Here is a 17,678-nt window from a genome sequence, read left to right on the forward strand (position 1 = left end):
GAAGCTACACAGACCATCTCCCAGGACCAAACTAGTATTACAACTAAAATAAAGACAAATCTTCAGAAAAAAGTAACAGAAAAGCAGCTTGTGAGGACCATATAACCAGGGACACTGAATCGATCCTGGTAGGATTATGGAGGCATGAGAGGGGGACTGGGAGCCCACGGACAGCAGCAGTTTTAGCTGTGAGCAGCAATCAGGGTTAAAATCCCAAGCCTGCTCCACAGCACAGAGGGCCGGGCAAGAGCATTAAAATAGCCAGAGTCATTCACCTTGGGCTCCAGCAGAGGGAGGGCAGTTCCACACTGGAACTGTGTGGAAACACTCGGGATATGGAGGGCGCTCAGAGCTTTTGCTGAGTTTTACCCACAAAGGATGGTAGCCATCTTACTCCTTCCCAGGGCTCTGGGGAGAGGCAGCGGCCCCTCCCTCGAAAATTCAGCCCCACCCAGGTGGGCCATTGAAATGCAAATTGAGGCTCCTTAACAACCACTGTCTGCCCCACCCTCAGGAAATCCTGTTACACTGAACCCTGAGGGAGTTTTTCATTCAACTGAGAATCCAAGGTTCTTCAAGTAGCCATGACTAATACCCACCAGGCAAAAAGCTAGAGAATAACTGAACCTTTCCTGGGATTGCAAATCTATCCAGGAAAGTAAGACTTGATAGTGATGTTTAATGTGCCTCCTCCCATGCTCATTCAAACCCAGTAGAGGGAGCCACAAACAGCAGAACACCAACACCCACAGGAAAAATTTGGCAGGCTCCAAAACCCACTGAGGTAGCCAAAATGGTGAAACAAAAAAAACAAATCCCAAATGAAAGAACAAGAGACCTCTACCAATGATGACATAAATGAAGTGCATTTAAGCAAGTTATCAGAAGTAGAATTCAGAGCCATGATCTTGAGGAAGCACAACAGCATGAGTAAGGACATCAATATCATGAGTAAACACATAAAAACATTGAAATCAACCAATTGTAAATGAAAAACCACCAAGAAAAAATGAAGAATGACATGCAGAAATAAAGAACACATTGAAAGGACTAAAGAGCAGAGTAGAGGAAACTGAGGACTGGATCAGTGAATTAGAAGACACGGTAGAAAAAAATCAACCAATCAGAAAAACAAAAGTAAAAAACAATTAAAAAACAGGAAGACAGCTTAAGAGAACTGTGGGACAACTGAAAATGTAATAATATTTGCATTATAGGAGTCCCTGAAGAAGAAGAAAATGAGCAAGGGTTAGAGAATATATTTGAAGAAATAGTGACAGAAAACTTCCCTAATTTGGTGAAGGAAGAAGGCATTCAAGTTCAAGAAGCACAGAGAGCCCCAAGCAAGAAGAATCCAAACAGGCCCACACCAAGACACATAGTTATTAAAATGCCAAGTTAACGACAAAGAGAGAATCCTAAAGGCAGCAAGAAATAAACAGGTTACCTACAAAGGAACCCCCATAAGGCTCTCAGCTGACTTCTCAACATAAACACTACAGGCCAGAAGGGAATGACCTGGAGTAATCGAGGTCATGAAAAACAAAGATCCGAATCCAAGACTACTCTATCCAGCAAGGCTATCATTCAAAACAGGTGAAATAAAGAGCTTCCCAGACACACACACAGAAAAAGGCTAAGGGGATACATTAGCACCAAACCAGCACTTCAAGAAATGTAAAAAGGACTGCTGTAATTAGTAGAAGAAATAGAAAGAAAGATATAGCCAAACTAAACAAAAATGTCAATAAATATGTACATATCAATAATCACCTTAAATGTAAATGGACTGAATGTTCCGATAAAAAGACAGAGTAGCTGTTTGCATAAGAAAGCATGACTCATATATATGTTGTTTACAAGAGACCCACCTCACAACAAAAGACTCACATAGGTTGAAAGTGAAGGGATGGAAAAAAATCTTTCCAGCAAATAAAAAGGGAAAAAGAGCTGTGGTAACAATACTCATATCTGATAAAATAGATTTCAAAATGAAGGCCATAACTAGAGACAAAGAAGGTCACTACATAATATTGAAAGGATCTATCCAACAGGAAGATATAACATTGATAAACATATATGCACCCAATATAGGAGCACCAACATATAATAAAAATCTTCTGGAGAACTTAAAGGAGAGATCTACAGTAATACAATCATAGCAGGGTACTTCAACACCCTGCTCACATCACTGGATAGATCCTCTACACAAAAAATTAACAAGGAAACAGAGACTCTAAATGAAGCACTAGACCAAATGTGTTTAATAGATATCTACGGGGAATTACACCCCAAAGCTAGAGAATTCACATTCTTCAAGTTCACATGGGATATTCTCAAAAATAGACCACATGTTAGGGCACAAACTAAGTCTCTACAAGTTCAAAAAAGATTAAAATCATATCAAGCATCTCCTCAGATCACAGTGGCATGAAACTAGAAATAAATTGCAACAAGAACATGCAACGACATTTGAACACGTGGAGGCTAAATAGCATGTTATTAAACAATGAATGAGTTACCGAGGAGATCAAGGAAGAAATTAAAAATTATTTGGAAACCAATGAAAATGAACACACAACAACACAAAATCTAAAGGATGCAGCGAAAGCAGTTTTGAGAGGGAAGTTCATAGCACTACAGGCCTACCTTAAGAAACAAGAAAAATTTCTAATAGACTATTTAACCTCACAACTTAAAAAACTAGAAAGCAAACAAAAGGAAAACCCCAGAGCAAGTAGAAGAAAGGAAATAAAGATCAGAACAGAAATAAATGACAAAAAACAATTCAAAGGATCAATGAAACAAAGAGCTGGTTTTTCAAAAAGATAAACAAGATTAATGGACTCTTAGCTAGGCTCACCAAGAAACAAAGAGAGAGAACCCAAATACACAAAATCAGAAATGAAACAGGAGAAGTAACAACTGACACCACAGAAATACAAAGGATCGTTAACAACTACTATGAACAATTATATGGCAACAAATTTGACAAGCTATGTGAAATGGACAGATTTCTAGAAACACATAGTCTCCCAAAACTGGACCGGGAAGAGATAGAAAACTTGAATAGACCAATAACAACCAAGGAAATTGAAGGTGTAATCAAGACTCTCCCAGCAAACAAAAGCCCTGCCCCGGATGGCTTCACTGGGGAGTTGTACTGAACATTGAAAGAACACACACCCATTTTCCTCAAAATATTCCCAATAATCCAAGAAGAAGGAGGATTTCTAAACTCATTTTATGAGGCCAGCATAACTCAAATTCCAAAACCAGAAAAAGACACTCCAAAGAAAGAACATGGATGTCAAAATCCTTAACAAAATATTAGCAAATTGGATCCAGGAATATATTTTTAAAATTATTCATAGTGACCAAGTAGGGTTCATCCCAGGGATGGCAAGGCTGGTACAATATTCACAAATCAATAAATGTGATACACCACATAAACAAAATGAAAGATAAAAACCATATGATCATATCAACACATGCTGAAAAAGCACTAGACAAAAACCAGCACCCATTTCTGATAAAAACACTCAGCAATGCAGAAATTGAGGGACCATATCTCAACATTATAAAGGCCATATCTGAAAAATCTACAATCAACAGCATACTCAATGGGCAAAAACTAAAAGCATTTCCCTTAAGAAGAGGAACAAGACAGGGATGCCCACTTTTGCCACTCTTATTTAACATAGTACTGGAAGTCTTGGTCACAGCAATCAGACATGAAGAAAAAATAAAAGGCATCCAAATTGGAAAGGAGGAAGTGAAACATTATTTGCAGATGACATGATATTGTACATAGAATCTATAGATTCAGTGCAATCCCCATTAAAATACCAATGACCTATTTCAAAGAACTAGAACAAATACTCCAAAAGTTTATATGGAACCCAAGAATACCCCAAATAGCCATAGAAGTCTTGATAAAGAAGAACAAAGTAGGTGGGATCACAATACCAGATATCAGGTTATACTACAAAGCCATCGTAATCAAAACAGCCTGGTACTGGCACAAGAACAGGGATATTGATCAATGGAACAGAACAGAGAACCCAGAAATTGACCCAATACATTATGCTCAATTAATATTTGACAAAGGTGGCAAGAGCATACAGTGGAGTAAAGACAGCCTCTTTAATAAATGGTGTTGGAAAAATTGGACAGCTACATGCAAAAAAAAAAAATGAAACTAGACCACCAACTTACACCGTACACAAGAATAAACTCAAAATGGATAAAAGACTTAAATGTGACTCATGAATTCATAAAAACCCTACAAGAAAATGCAGGCAACACATTTCAGACATCACATGCAGCAGAATTTCACTGATACAATACCTAAGGCAAGAGAAACAAATGAAAAAAAATTAATACATGAGACTACATCAAACTAAAAAGCTTCTTCACAGCCAAAAAAAAACAAGCAGCGAAATAGAAAAGGAACCCACTATATGGGAGAGCATAATGATACGTCAGATAAGGGGTTAATTTTCAAAATATATAGAGTACTCATACAACTCAACAAAAGGAAGAGAAGTAATCCAACTAAAAATAGGGCAGAGGACCTAGAGAGACACCTCTCCAAGCAGGACATACAAATGGCCAAGAGACATATGAAAAATTTCTCAAGGTCACTAACCATCAGAGAGATGCAAATTAAAATGACTATGAGGTATCATCTCACATCTGCCAGAATGGCTGCCATCAACAAATCATCAAACAAGTGCTGATGAGGGTGTGAAAATAAGGGGACTCTAGTACACTGCTGGTGGGAATGCAGACTGGCGCAGCCACTATGGAAAACAATATTATGTTTCCTAAGAAAACTAAAAATTGAACTGCCATTTGACCTAGTCGTCCTACTTCTAGGAATATACCCTAAGTAGCCTGTAACACCAATCAGGAAGACTGTATGTACCCCTATGTTCATAGTAGCACTATTTACAATTGCTAAGATCTGGAAATAGATGAGTGGATAAAAAAAATCTGTGGTACATATACACAATGGAACACTATGGAGCTGTAAGAAAGAAAGATCTCTTATCCTTTGAAATGAAATGGAGGGATCTGGGGAGTTTATTGCTAAGCGAAATAAGCCAGTCAGAGAAAGGCAAGTATCATATGGTCTCACTTATTTGTGGAATATAATGAACAAAATAAGCTGATGAACAAAATAGACCCAGAAACATAGAAGTAGGGTATAGACTGACAAACCTCAGAAGAGGGTGGTGGAGGGAAGGGAATAGATAAGCCAAAGAACTTATATGCATGTATGGGTAACCAACAGAGATAGACAACAATGCCAGGATCGGGAGGAGAGTGTCAATGAGGGGAAAAGGAGAAGCACCTGTAACAAAAAATAATTAATAAAATAAAAAAGAAAGAAAAAGTTTATGAAACTAAATGTTATAAAAGAAGTTTGAATAAATGGAGAGACAGCCTATATACAAAAAAAAAAAGAACCAGAAAGAAAGAAATGGAAAGACATTTGTATTCATAGGACTTGAAATATTGTTAAAATGGCAGTACTATTCAAAACAATCTACCACTTCAATGCAATCCTATCAAAATCTTAATGGTATTTTTTTGTAGACGAAAAAGTCAATCCTAAAGTTCATGTGGAAATGCAAGGGACTCCAAGTAGCTGAAACCATTTTGGGTATTTAAAAAAAATCAAAGGACACACTATAAAATTTCAAAACTTACTGTAAATCCACAGTAACCAAGACCGTATGGTGTTTACATAAAGATATACAGATCAATGAAATAAAATTGACAGTCCAAAAGTAAACTCATTTACATGAAAAGATGCTAACATCATTAATCATTAGGAAAATGCAAAATAGAACCACCATAAAATAATATTACACCCACTAGGCTGATTCTATAAAAAATAATAATAACAAGTATTAGCAAGAATGGAGAAAAACTGGTACCCTCACACATTGCTGTTGGGAATGTAAAATTGTGCACTTGCTATGGAAAATGGTTTGCTGGTTCCTCAAATCTTACACACGGAATTACTATATGACCTAGTCATTGCACTCCTAGATATATACATCCAACGATGTATAAGTATTCAAATGAATACTCATACATGAATGTTCATAGCAGCACTATTCAGAAGAAACGGCCCAAATGTCATCAGTGGATCAACAGATAGACAATATGGCATATCCACACGGTGTAATATTATTCTGCCATAAAAAGAAATGAAGTCCTGATATATTCTACAAAGTGGATGAACATTAAAACATGTTAAATGAAAAACCCAGACACAAAGGATCATGTATTTTATGTGGCATTGTGAATTATGTTGGTCATAGATAAACACTTTGAGAGGGGAGATGGTCACACAGAGAGGGGAAATGGTTTTCTTTGATACAATTCTCCTGAAAACTTAAAGGAGAAGGGACAAACCCCATATATGTTGCAGAACATAAACTTAGAGACTGCTGGTAGCAATCAAATGATTCAGCACCTCTAATTTTTAAAAGCTAGGAAAAAAGGGCCATCGTTGGGGAACTGAGCACTATGTTTTTCAGTTTAGTGAAACTGCCCTCTTATGTGGGGTTAAGTGCAATTAATTTCTTTCTATATCTGGCCTCTTACTGTGTTTTCCAGGAGAAAGAACTTCCTTCCATAGAACAGTTAGCCCGTCAGATAGAAGATGAGGAAATTAACCTGAACGAGAAACCCAGGAAATACCTCAAAAGAATTTTCCAGGAAACCATCTACAAGCCGCTGGTGGAGAAAAGCATCCTTGACTATCTGCACTATAATCACTACCACCTGCCCATGTACGCGTGGCCAGGCATCATTTAGTTGCGGTCACGGTCTCCACTTTACTGTTTTCACACATGTAGTTCCTGGAAGCGCTGTGCATAAGTAGGAAACCTCTCTGAAGTCTGGCTTGACAGCCAAGCACCATTGTCTGCTGGTTTTGTAGTTTCTTTTCCGCATCCACTTATGAGTGTCATTTTCTTTAGTCCCAGTAGGTGGCGCAGGGCCGTGGGCCTCTCTTCTGGGTCAGGGAGACGCTTTACTAATACCAGACATGTTCCTGTGCAGAATAATCCATTTAGCAATAAAATATGATTGGACTGTGTAAAACTTGTTTTTACCTTGGGTGTGACTGTTTCATTTCCTAAGTTCTGCCACCAATTTTGTTAGTTATTCACATGTTTACCCAGTAATAATCCTGGGCAATAAAAAAGAAAATCGTGATCCCACACAGAAAATAGTAAAACTGATGATGAGAAATTAACTCTGAAATTCAACATCGAGGAACTGATTGTGTAGGAGAGTTTAAGTCAACTTTTGAAATGAGGAGACTGTGATCCAAGTCCCCGTGCTTCTATTTCATGTTGCAGGTTGTGAGCATAAACTCAGTGTTAACACACAGGCTCAGACAAAGATTTTACTTTTATTTTTTCCAAATTTTACACACCAGAAAACATTAGTGGGAAACTAACCTAGTTGGTTTCCTTTAACCCTGAGCCCTGTTGCTTTGCATCAGGGGTCTGGTACATGTCACCTATAATATGGGTCAGAGACACTCTTATAAATAAAGCAAATTAAGTGCCTATTAGAAAACATATGGACTCAGAAACACATAAGATTGTTTTCATTTACTTGGATCTTTTTTAGTTGATACTATCTGTGACTAAATTTTAACTCGCAGGGGTTTAAAATTAGTTTTCATAGACATAATTTCAGTTTTTGTTCACTTTTTGCATTCATGTTAATGTTTAGCAAAAGTTGATACAATTACGAGGAAAACACAGCTATTAGGAAGAAAAGTCATAGTTGGCATTACAGATTTCTATATCAATTATCATCAAATCAATACTTCTCAAAAATAAAATTGTTCTAGCACACTAGGCTTTGATTTTTCTAAGGCAGACAAAAGTAAGCAATAAACTCCACTAAGTCCCTCACACGTCTGTTTTACCCAGCTTTGGCCATATGGTACAAACTGTGTAACTTGAATAGAGAACAATCGCGCTACTGGCTTACTCCTCAAACTGCAAACCCAACACCCATGGAACCCTATTTCAGGGACCTGGGAATGAATCAGCTCAAGAAACTATCCCCCCACCCCCACCCCAGCCCCTTCCCCTGAGAGGCCCTGGGTCAAATTCATCAGCAAATGGAATGAGTGTCTGTGACTGGGCTGGGATCTTTGGGTGGATATTAACAGAACAACCTCAGAGGACCAAGTATTACCATTAAAAAGCTTCTAGTCACATTAAAGGGACCCCAAATGACAATGACAATCCTAATATTGAATCATACATAAATTTAATGTTTTCCTTTGCTGCCTTTTAAAAAGCAATCTTGGACTTCCATAGGCGTCATGATAGATTTGAAAATGTCTAGATTACATTTTAGTCTGCAGAGTGTATCAGATGAGGTTATTGTAACCATCATCTCATAGTTGGAAAGTGAGTAATTTTGTGAATCTAGGCATGGATTTTAGCATATATGTGAAGATGAGCATTTTATCACTGAGGAACAACTTTTTTAAGAATAAGAGAAGTATCCAAGAGTAGTTGATGATAGGCTGAAATTGCCTGTTTTAAGGGCTTCGGGAGAATTTACTCCTTACTGATGATGAAGACTTACAAAAGAAAGTGCTTCAAAAAGACCAATAGTTAGACTTCTCTAGGCATCTCTAGGCATGCATTGACATAGAATCTGTGGAGACAGACTGCATTCGTGAAGTCCCTGCTGTTGAGCTGGGGACATCTTGGGCTCTAAGCCTCATTTTGGAATTCTATAGTTTTGAACAAAAAATACTGATGAGAAAATACCAAAGTTAAGTTTCCCAAGTTTTCCCCAAACCGCTTGCAACAACCATGCCTCCCAGAGGCCTCTAATGACCTCCTTGTATATGTTGGTTGGCAATAGAGTGTAGTCACCTCCTTTCCCAACATGGCTCTTCATATTTCACCCAAATATCACAGGAAGGCAAAAGAAAACTGTAAGACTAGGTGAGAGAGGAAAGGGAATACTGCATGGAGAATAAATGTAAAGCCAGCCAATCAATTTACCCTTAAAGGGGGGTAGGGAGAGAGAGAGAGAGAGAGAGAGAGAGAGCACATGCGCAGCGCACTGGGTGAGCGAGGGGCTCGAGAGTCGTTCTGTGTGAGCTGTTGATTGTTTTCTGGTTGAGAGAAGAGGTGATGATAAGGCTGGGATAAAGTGAGCCCAGGAACGGGGCAGGAGCAGGCAGCTGTATGCTAATACTCACAGAAACCAAGCCTCTTCCTCTTCCATTAAAGCTGGCGGCCAGGAGGCCACACATCACTGAACAAATAGGCTCTCTCTAGACAAATAAAATAACACACGTTGGCCTGCGGGAAGGAGGGAGAATTGGGAGAGAGACAGAGTGAGGGGGGGGGGGGATGAGGGAGGAGAAAGAGAGAAGGGAAGAGTGGAAATGAAGAGAGGGTGACCGGGAGAGAGGTGAGGGCGGAAGGGGGGAGGGTAATGGGAAGAGAGGGGAGAAAAGAGACAGAAGGGGTGGAGGAGAGCCAGGAAGAGACTGGGATAAGGAGAGAGAAGAACAGTCTGAGAGAGAGCGAGTCAGAGTGTGGGAGATACTGGGAGGAGTGAAAGGGTTGGGAAAAAAGAACGACGAGACTAGAAGAGGCAGAGGGGTGTGAGGGAGAAGGAATAAGGGAGGACTGAGGAGGGGAATGGTGGGTAGGGAAGGAGGACAGAGATGGGAGAAAAAGAGGGAGAGGAGGACATGAGGAGAGAGCTAGGAAGCGGGGTAAGAACACAAAAACCCCAAACCAAGAGCAGGAACAAGAAAAGGGGACCCAGGCCAAGGCAAGAAGAGAGCGCTTCTGGCCCCCCCAGGCGCCTGGCTACCTCCGTGGCCACCCCGCAGAGGGAGAGGAGAGTGTAGGACCGAGTGGAGTCGCAGTGGCCTTTCTGGTCAGTTTCTGTTAGGTTTTGTCGGTTCTTTTCTGAGACAGAGGCGCGGGGAAAATGGGGCCGTCACCTCACAGACGGAAGCGTTCCCCTTTTGCGCCCACGTTCCAAGTCATCCGTTCCTTTCAGTGCCACTCCGGCTCTTCCTGGCACACTTCTCTGGTTAGGACTTTCTCACATTTCCCAGCTTGCCATTGCTAGCTTTGCCGACACCACCCTTCCTTCCAGTCGCTGGGCCCGGGGATCTTCCTGCCTCCTTCCCACAACCTGGCCCGGACAGTCCCACCCAAAACAAAAACAAACAGTCCCGAGGGCACTTTAAGGAGCATTCGGTGGCCCCGACGGCACTCTCGTGAGGATAAAAGAGGCAGCAGCCACCCCTTCCACCTCCGCCGAATAATGCGCGCGCAGCAGATTGCCAGAGGCACTTGAAACTCGAGGAGAGGGACGTACTTGAGCGCCGCTGCTTCCCGCGCCCGGCGGACCGCGGGGCTTCGCGGACTCTCCCTTGTTCGCTTTCTTTCATGCACTCTCCTTTTGTGTGGAATTATTTAAACGGGAGATCCTTGGCAGCTTTATGCTAATGTGCCGAACAAAGGCGACGGCCCGCGGGCGGGGGCCCGGAAGGTGCCTGCAGGCCGGAGTGGCCAAGCAGGGCAGCGGCGGCTGGCTGCGCGTGTCTCTCGCGTGCCCTTGGGACCGACAAAACAACTCCTCATTCCTGCAACCACAAAGCCTCTCCCGGGCTCGGGTTGGCGCTCAGCGCCCTCCGGGGCACGGGCGCCTCAGGGACTTGATGGCAGGTATAAAGCGGTAACGCACTTCAGGTTGGACTGTGGCTCGTGGGCAAGGAGGGCCCGGGGTGTTACTTCGGTAGATCCAGGAGGCGTTCAGCCCAGAAGGAGGATTGGGGTGGGGTGGGGTGGGGGCAGGGAAGGAAGAATCTGACAAATCCCTCTCGCCCTTCCCTGGCGTCTCCAAACACGACCCGCGCCGCTAACTGGGATTATGGACCATCTCGTCTTCGCCTCTCAGGAGCCCAGGGGCTGCTGGACTCGTGGACACCTCAACGGGCAATTCCTAGGCCGAAAGTCCCCGCTTTGGCGCTCATTTCCATGCTTCACGGTATCTAGAAACTCGCTGGAGCCAGGCTCGAGCTGGAAGGTCACAGTAAACCCAGCGCGCACCCCGACAGCAACCTGGGACATCAAGGCAGGAAAATTTAGAGCGCCAGCAGCCTCCAACTCTGCAGTCGTCCAAGGAAGAAGTCGCTAGCGGGTCTTCAAGGATATGAAGCGATAGAGGCCACCGTATTTTTTCAAAGCGCTGGCCAGGACCCCACAGGAAAGGGAGGAATCGCCTGGGTACTGGGAAGAAACACTTCGGGGGCCCTTCCTAGGATCCTTACGCTTGTCGGCTTCCGTGAGGCTCTCGTGGAGTGGGGAGCAAATCAGCGCTCAAAATTTCCCCAGCATAACTCCTCCTGGCTGGTAATATGAACGCAGTGCGCAAAGGCCCGCTGCTGCCGCGCAGCGTGATAATGCCTCGCTCTTTCTCGACTCCACGTCCCCATCCTCGCAGGCGCGCAGGTTCTGAGAAATAGAGTCAAGAAGAAAACAACAAAAACCCACGACTGGGTGCAAGAGTGCATGTTCTCAGAGGTTGCTGGTGGGGTGTGCATATACAAGTACAGCCTGATTCTTCCCCAGCTTTAGGGTTGTGAAATTAGTTTCTAATACATGTACCTTTCGCGTGCCCATTTATTTTGACCGTACCCATCCTTTTCGCTGGCAAAACTAGCAACGACAAATAAAAAGAAACGGATCCACTGAATCTCAGTATTTCAATAGTGTTCAAAAGATTGTCTTGGCGTAATTCATAACCTTGTTTGAATTCGCTGCATTCAGGCAGGGGTTTTGTTTTGTTTTGACCCCGCCCCCACCCTCTTTATAATTATGGGTGTTGTTATTTTTAAAGGATCCACAAGGTGACTAACTCTCCCAGTTATCTGTTGAATAAAAGGAGTGTTACACACGCGAGACCAAATACCCCCCAGTCAGTTAGGGATCGCTGACTGAGTCCCCGATGTATTATTCCACAATCCAGATGGGATTCGTGATTGGAAAATAAAATTGGCCAAAGATGTCCCGGAATCCCTTTCCCACTTCTGTTCATCAGCAGAATTAATCAGCGCTCAAAAGAGCAAGGAAATAACATCAGTTACTTTTAGATTGAAACACACTTACACAATTTAGATAAACTCATTTTAGGATTTAAACTTTTTTGCAGAACTAGCATTCATCTCATTTGGCATTTTTAAAACGAAGGCTAGAGCTTTCAAAATATATTGCATTATATGTATTCTTCCAAATCTGTGAGTTAGACAAATATCACAAACAAAATTATCAAATATCTTTTCCATTGATTAACCCTAACAACTGTCCCATTACAACTTACTACTCATGTGGACTCTATTTTTAAATTCTGTTTAATTTCCACTCCAGGGTATTTTCTGAGGGAAAATCCGAAAATAATCAAATATTTTCAGTGGAATTTAGCACAAGCAAAACTCAGCAAAATCTATCTGGGTGCACAGGACTTTGCAGAAAAATGTCCGTTTTCTTCTTTTTCAATAAAGTGGCATTTTCCTCACAACATATCACATTTTACATATGTGGCTTTGCTACTTGTTCCCAAAGTGATGAGCGACCAGGGCCACTATGTACTCTTGGGTTTCTGCCCCCGTCCCCGGAGAGGCTGCCTTTGTGCTGCTTGTAGGCTAGGCTGCGAAGAGGATGAAGGGAAAGGGAAAAGACGGAGTCCAAACGATCTTCGCTGTTGTCTTTTCCTAGTGGCACCGGGGAAAGGGGGCAGCTTGTCCTCTCCCGGGCCTAAGCCTGCCTCAGAAGACAGATTGCCCCCACCCCCACCCCCACCCCCAAGCCAGCAGCACGCGTCGCTTTTGCGTCCAGATTGGCCGCGACCGGCGCTCAATAGCTGGAGGTTAATTTCCTTCACAAAGGTGAAGGGGGCATGGCTTTGGGGGGCGGGCTGCGCAGAGACAGGCGGCCCCTTTATTCCGCAGAGCCTTGATTGGAGCCCTTGATTTAGCATCTGATGTCAACTGGCAGACAAAATGCCCCCACCAAATGAAAATGCATGAGACAGCGCGCAAGAACGGAATCCAACTTCACTGGGGAGCACGGGCTAACCTCGCGATGCGGACTTTGGCCAATTCCATCCGAATCAACCCAGCTCTGGGCGACGCGGAGGCTCCTAGAGGCCTGCACCAGGCCACTTGGAGGATGCCAATCCCCAAACCTTCCGGAACTTTAAAAGAAAACAAAAAAAGTTTAGAAATGCAAGCTCCTTTTGGAACCCAGCCCAGTCCTCCCCCTCACCCTTTTAGCGCCGCGTCTGCTGGCAATTGAAGAAGTGCGGTGCCAAGTGCTTCTCAAACTGTAGAGAACCCTTCCTGAGGACCGGGGTCGCGCGCCCAGGCTGCGGACACAAACATCACCCTCGGCTGCAGCCAGAAAGGCCACATTATCCACTTAAACTTGGAACCCCTTTTTCGCTTGGATTTAGGGTCCCGTGGCCCCCGTGCCAAAGTGCGGGTGGGGACCCTTGACAGCCCAGGCTTTGCATCTATTTTCAATTCTTGATTATTTCTCAAACTCCACGAGGAGTGCCTGTGCCTACCCCGACCTCTCTCTCCCGCCCCAACAACCTCAGATCTCCCCCGCGCCTGCTGCGGCCCAACACCGCCCCTACCCAATCAGCGCGCCCAAATTCCCCTCCGCTTGGCTCGCGGATTGAATCCTCCTGACATATTTGGGGCCATTCTTCTCCTTTGTTGCTATTTTGCTCGCGACCTGCGGGTAATCCCCGCGCGGGAGGGGGCGTGCATTGTGGTGCTGATGGACGGGCCCATTTGGCGACTCTGCGTTCCCCGGAGGAAAGACACAAAGCTCAGGCACGTGCGCCTCCCCATAGAAGAGCAGCAGACCGTGAAGTGAGGCGGGGCCGGGCGTGTGCCTGGGCCGGGCGGGGTAGCGGCGCCGGGCGGGGCGACGGCGGGGCGCCTGCGGGGGCCGCAAGCCCTCAGGTACATCTGCCGCACCTACCAGGCGACCACTGAGTCCCGACCCCCTTTTTGCTGCCCTTCCGCCCTCCCACCCTACCCGACGGAGGAGCTGAGGGCGCGCTGATTGGCTCCGGGGAAAGCGGGAGGCGAGAACAATAGCCCCCTCCCCCCGTTAAAAGGGAGCGGCTCCTGGGCCTGGGGATTGGGATAGCGTGTACGGTGCACAGAGCCGGGCTGAGCCGCCACCGGCGCCACGCGAGTCCCGCAGCTGCCGCGCCCGGGTCATGGGCCGGGGGCAGTGAGGCCGCCACGGCCGAGCTCAGAGGTGGGACCAAGTCAGTGCCTTGCCCTCGCGTCGTGCCAACATGCCCCGCGGCTTTCTGGTGAAGCGCAGCAAGAAGTCCACTCCCGTATCCTACCGAATTCGCGGCTGCGAGGACGGCGACCGCGCGCTGCTGCTCTCGCCAGGATGCGGAGGCGCCCGCTCCGAGCTCCCAGCGCCGAGTCCGGGGCCCGGTCAGCTGCCGCCGCCGCCTGCCGAGAGCGCCCAAGCGGCGCTCGCGGCCGCGCTCGTCTGCGCGCCGGGCCCGCTGCCACCTCAACCAGGCCCGCGGGCCGCTCACTTCGGCAATCCCGAGGCCGCTCACCCCGCGCCGCTCTACAGCCCCACGCGGCCCGTGAGCCGCGAGCACGAGAAGCATAAGTACTTCGAGCGCAGCTTCAATCTTGGCTCACCAGTCTCAGCCGAGTCCTTCCCCACGCCCGCTGCGCTACTCGGAGGTGGCGGTGGTGGCGCGAAAGGTGCGGGCGGCAGCGGCACTTGCAGTGGTGACCCGCTGTTTTTTGCGCCCGCCGAGCTCAAGATAGGCACGGCTTTCTCAGCGGGCGCCGAGGTGGCTCAAGGCCCGGTGCCCGGCCCCCCGCTGCCCTCCGCCGCCTCCCTGCGGCCCCCGGGCAAGCGGCCCGCGCCTCCCGCCGCCACCACCGAGCCTCCCGCCAAGGTAGCCAAGGCTCCGGGTGCCAAGAAACCCAAAGCCATCCGCAAGCTGCACTTCGAGGACGAGGTTACTACGTCGCCTGTGCTGGGGCTCAAGATCAAGGAGGGCCCGGTGGAGGCGCCGCGGGGCCGCTCGGGTGGTGCGGCGCGGCCGCTGGGCGAGTTCATCTGCCAGCTCTGCAAGGAGGAGTACGCCGACCCGTTTGCGCTGGCGCAGCACAAGTGCTCGCGCATCGTGCGTGTGGAGTACCGCTGCCCCGAGTGCGCCAAGGTCTTCAGTTGCCCGGCCAACCTGGCCTCGCATCGCCGCTGGCACAAACCGCGCCCGGCGCCCGCCACCGCCCGCGCGTCGGAGTCCGAAACCGCTGCCAGACCTGAGGCGCGGGAGGCGACGGGCGGCAGCAGCGACCGAGACACGCCGAGCCCCGGTGGAGTGTCGGAGTCGGGCTCCGAGGACGGGCTCTACGAGTGTCACCATTGCGCCAAGAAGTTCCGCCGCCAGGCCTATCTGCGCAAGCACCTGCTTGCGCACCACCAGGCTCTGCAGACCAAGGGCACGACGCCTGCGCCTCCGCCCGAGGACCTACTGGCCTTGTACCCAGGGCCCAACGAAAAGGCGCCGCAGGAGGCGGCCGGCGACGGCGACGCGGCCGGCGTGCTGGGCCTGAGTGCCTCAGCCGAGTGCCACCTGTGCCCGGTATGCGGGGAGACGTTCCCCAGCAAGGGCGCCCAGGAGCGCCACCTGCGCCTGCTGCACGCGGCCCAGGTGTTCCCCTGCAAGTACTGTCCGGCCACCTTCTACAGCTCGCCTGGCCTCACGCGGCACATCAACAAGTGCCATCCGTCCGAGAACAGACAGGTGATCCTCTTGCAGGTGCCCTTGCGTCCGGCCTGCTAGAGCGCGCCCTCCATCCCGGCCCTCCGAACTGTGCCTTCGCTTGGAGACCCACGAAGAGAGCACGCCCTGCGCGCCCCCCAAACCCGCGTCTGCGCCGGGGGCACCTACCCCCGGTAAAAGTGTTGTCTCCGCTTCTCTTGATGTGGCGTGACGGTAACCCCAATCCTCTCGTTGTGACTCCCTTTTGGAGACCCTCTCCCCCTTTTGCGTTGTGCCCCTTTCCCCCCTTGGCGCAACAGGAGCCAGTCTCTTCTGTACAAGGGAGAAAAGCTGTACGCGTTTGTCTCGTGGTTGGAAGCCTCACCTTGGAGGGGAGCGCTTTTTTTCTTGCTAGTATTCGCTGTGTTCATGGTCTAGAAATGCGGTTTGCTCTCGCCTACCAATCTCTGCTCTCTATGTATGTAGCGTACGGGTTGTTTTGGGTGAATCTTGAGGAATAAATGCCTTTATGTTTCACAGGCTATAAATTGAACTTCCCACACGATTAGCTTTATTATGGCTTGTGAACTGCTGGAGTCTGGCTTTACCTTTTTGTATGTGAACAAATCAAATTGCTTAAAAAAGAGTTTTCTTTAGTATAGCCACAAATGCCTTGAACTGTTGTCTGTTAGGGATTTTTTTGGGGGGGAGGGAAGGGAATTTTCAGAAGATGCTGTAGAAACTGCCTCAACATTTCACGTAAGACTTTGGTTTGATTGCCTTTATTGCTTGAGGTAGGACTATGAGTCCCCTCTAAATGTATATGTTGATTTATGAGTAATTGTTATTTATTCTTTATTTATTTATATTAATTATGAAGATTAAGATATTATTTGATTGCAGATCTTTTTTTTTTTCTTGCTGTGTGTTTTCCCCTCTGCCACTCTCGACATTTCACTGTGCGTTTTACAAGAGAGCCTTTTTCTAAAGGGATCTGCTAAAAGTTTTAACTTTTATACCTATCTGAGCGAATTACAGACAACCTTCCATTTTATTCTGCTTGGAGGGCCCCTGAGGCTCTTGTACAACCGACAGCTCTTAGTTTTAAATGCAATCTCTTTTCTACATACATTATTTTCTTAATTGTTAGCTATTTATAGAAAGCTTCAATAGAACTGTTTCAACTGTATAACTATTTACTATTCAAATAAAATATTTTCAAAGTCAGAGTAAGGTGGACTTATTTGTGCATTACATGATTTCAACAAGGATTTAAAATAAAGCTTCAGATGATTTCTTAAATATGTCTATTTTTTTATTAAGGGGTAAAGCCCACCACCATCTGGAGGGGCATCGATTTTTAGAGCTGAGCCTGAACTGCTGGATTCCGCCCTTCGGCAGGTCAAGGGTCCAATCTCAAGCCCAATAACTGGAGCTGAAAGCTTGTTATAGGTCCTTAGGAATGTACTGGAAAATGAAGTTAGAATGGAAGCTGTGTGAATTTTTTCCAGAGAAATTTAGATAAGTAACTACAAGAATCTATTCTTTTAACCAAAGGGGATAAAGGAACACCACGTTAATTTAGCACATCCTTTATTTCCTGGCAGTTTGGGGCTCAGTGTAACAGTAATTCTTCAAATAAATAAAATGGTTAAAACTTGACCCTTGAGTGTCAACTAAAAGAAAGTAGAATGATTTTACAGTCATATTCCCAAAGTAAAGGAAACAAACCGATTCACATTTGGCTGCACTATAATTTAGGCAACTGAGTTTGGGGTGAGGGCTCAGAAATGATTTTCCAGTCAGGTGAGCAACCCATT

General features: G+C 46.2%; 2 protein-coding genes across 2 annotated transcripts in view; both read left to right on the top strand.

The window, feature by feature from the left end:
• CFAP61 (cilia and flagella associated protein 61) overlaps window positions 1-6,837 on the top strand; it is a 551,989-nt gene extending 545,152 nt beyond the window's left edge. Inside the window, exon 26 of the mRNA XM_036245530.1 lies at window positions 6,637-6,837. Within this exon, the coding sequence (XP_036101423.1) occupies window positions 6,637-6,837 (201 nt within the window). The remainder of the gene's footprint in view (window positions 1-6,636) is intronic.
• Window positions 6,838-14,260: 7,423 nt separating this feature from the next.
• INSM1 (INSM transcriptional repressor 1) lies at window positions 14,261-17,085 on the top strand. The gene has a single exon (XM_036245736.1). The coding sequence runs from the start codon at window positions 14,410-14,412 to the stop codon at window positions 15,937-15,939; it is 1,530 nt and encodes a 509-aa protein (XP_036101629.1). The 5' UTR covers window positions 14,261-14,409; the 3' UTR covers window positions 15,940-17,085.
• The last annotated feature ends 593 nt before the right edge of the window (window positions 17,086-17,678 follow it).

This window comes from Molossus molossus, unplaced genomic scaffold (genome assembly GCF_014108415.1).
Source record: "Molossus molossus isolate mMolMol1 unplaced genomic scaffold, mMolMol1.p scaffold_m16_p_6, whole genome shotgun sequence".
NCBI classification, from domain to species: domain Eukaryota; kingdom Metazoa; phylum Chordata; class Mammalia; order Chiroptera; family Molossidae; genus Molossus; species Molossus molossus.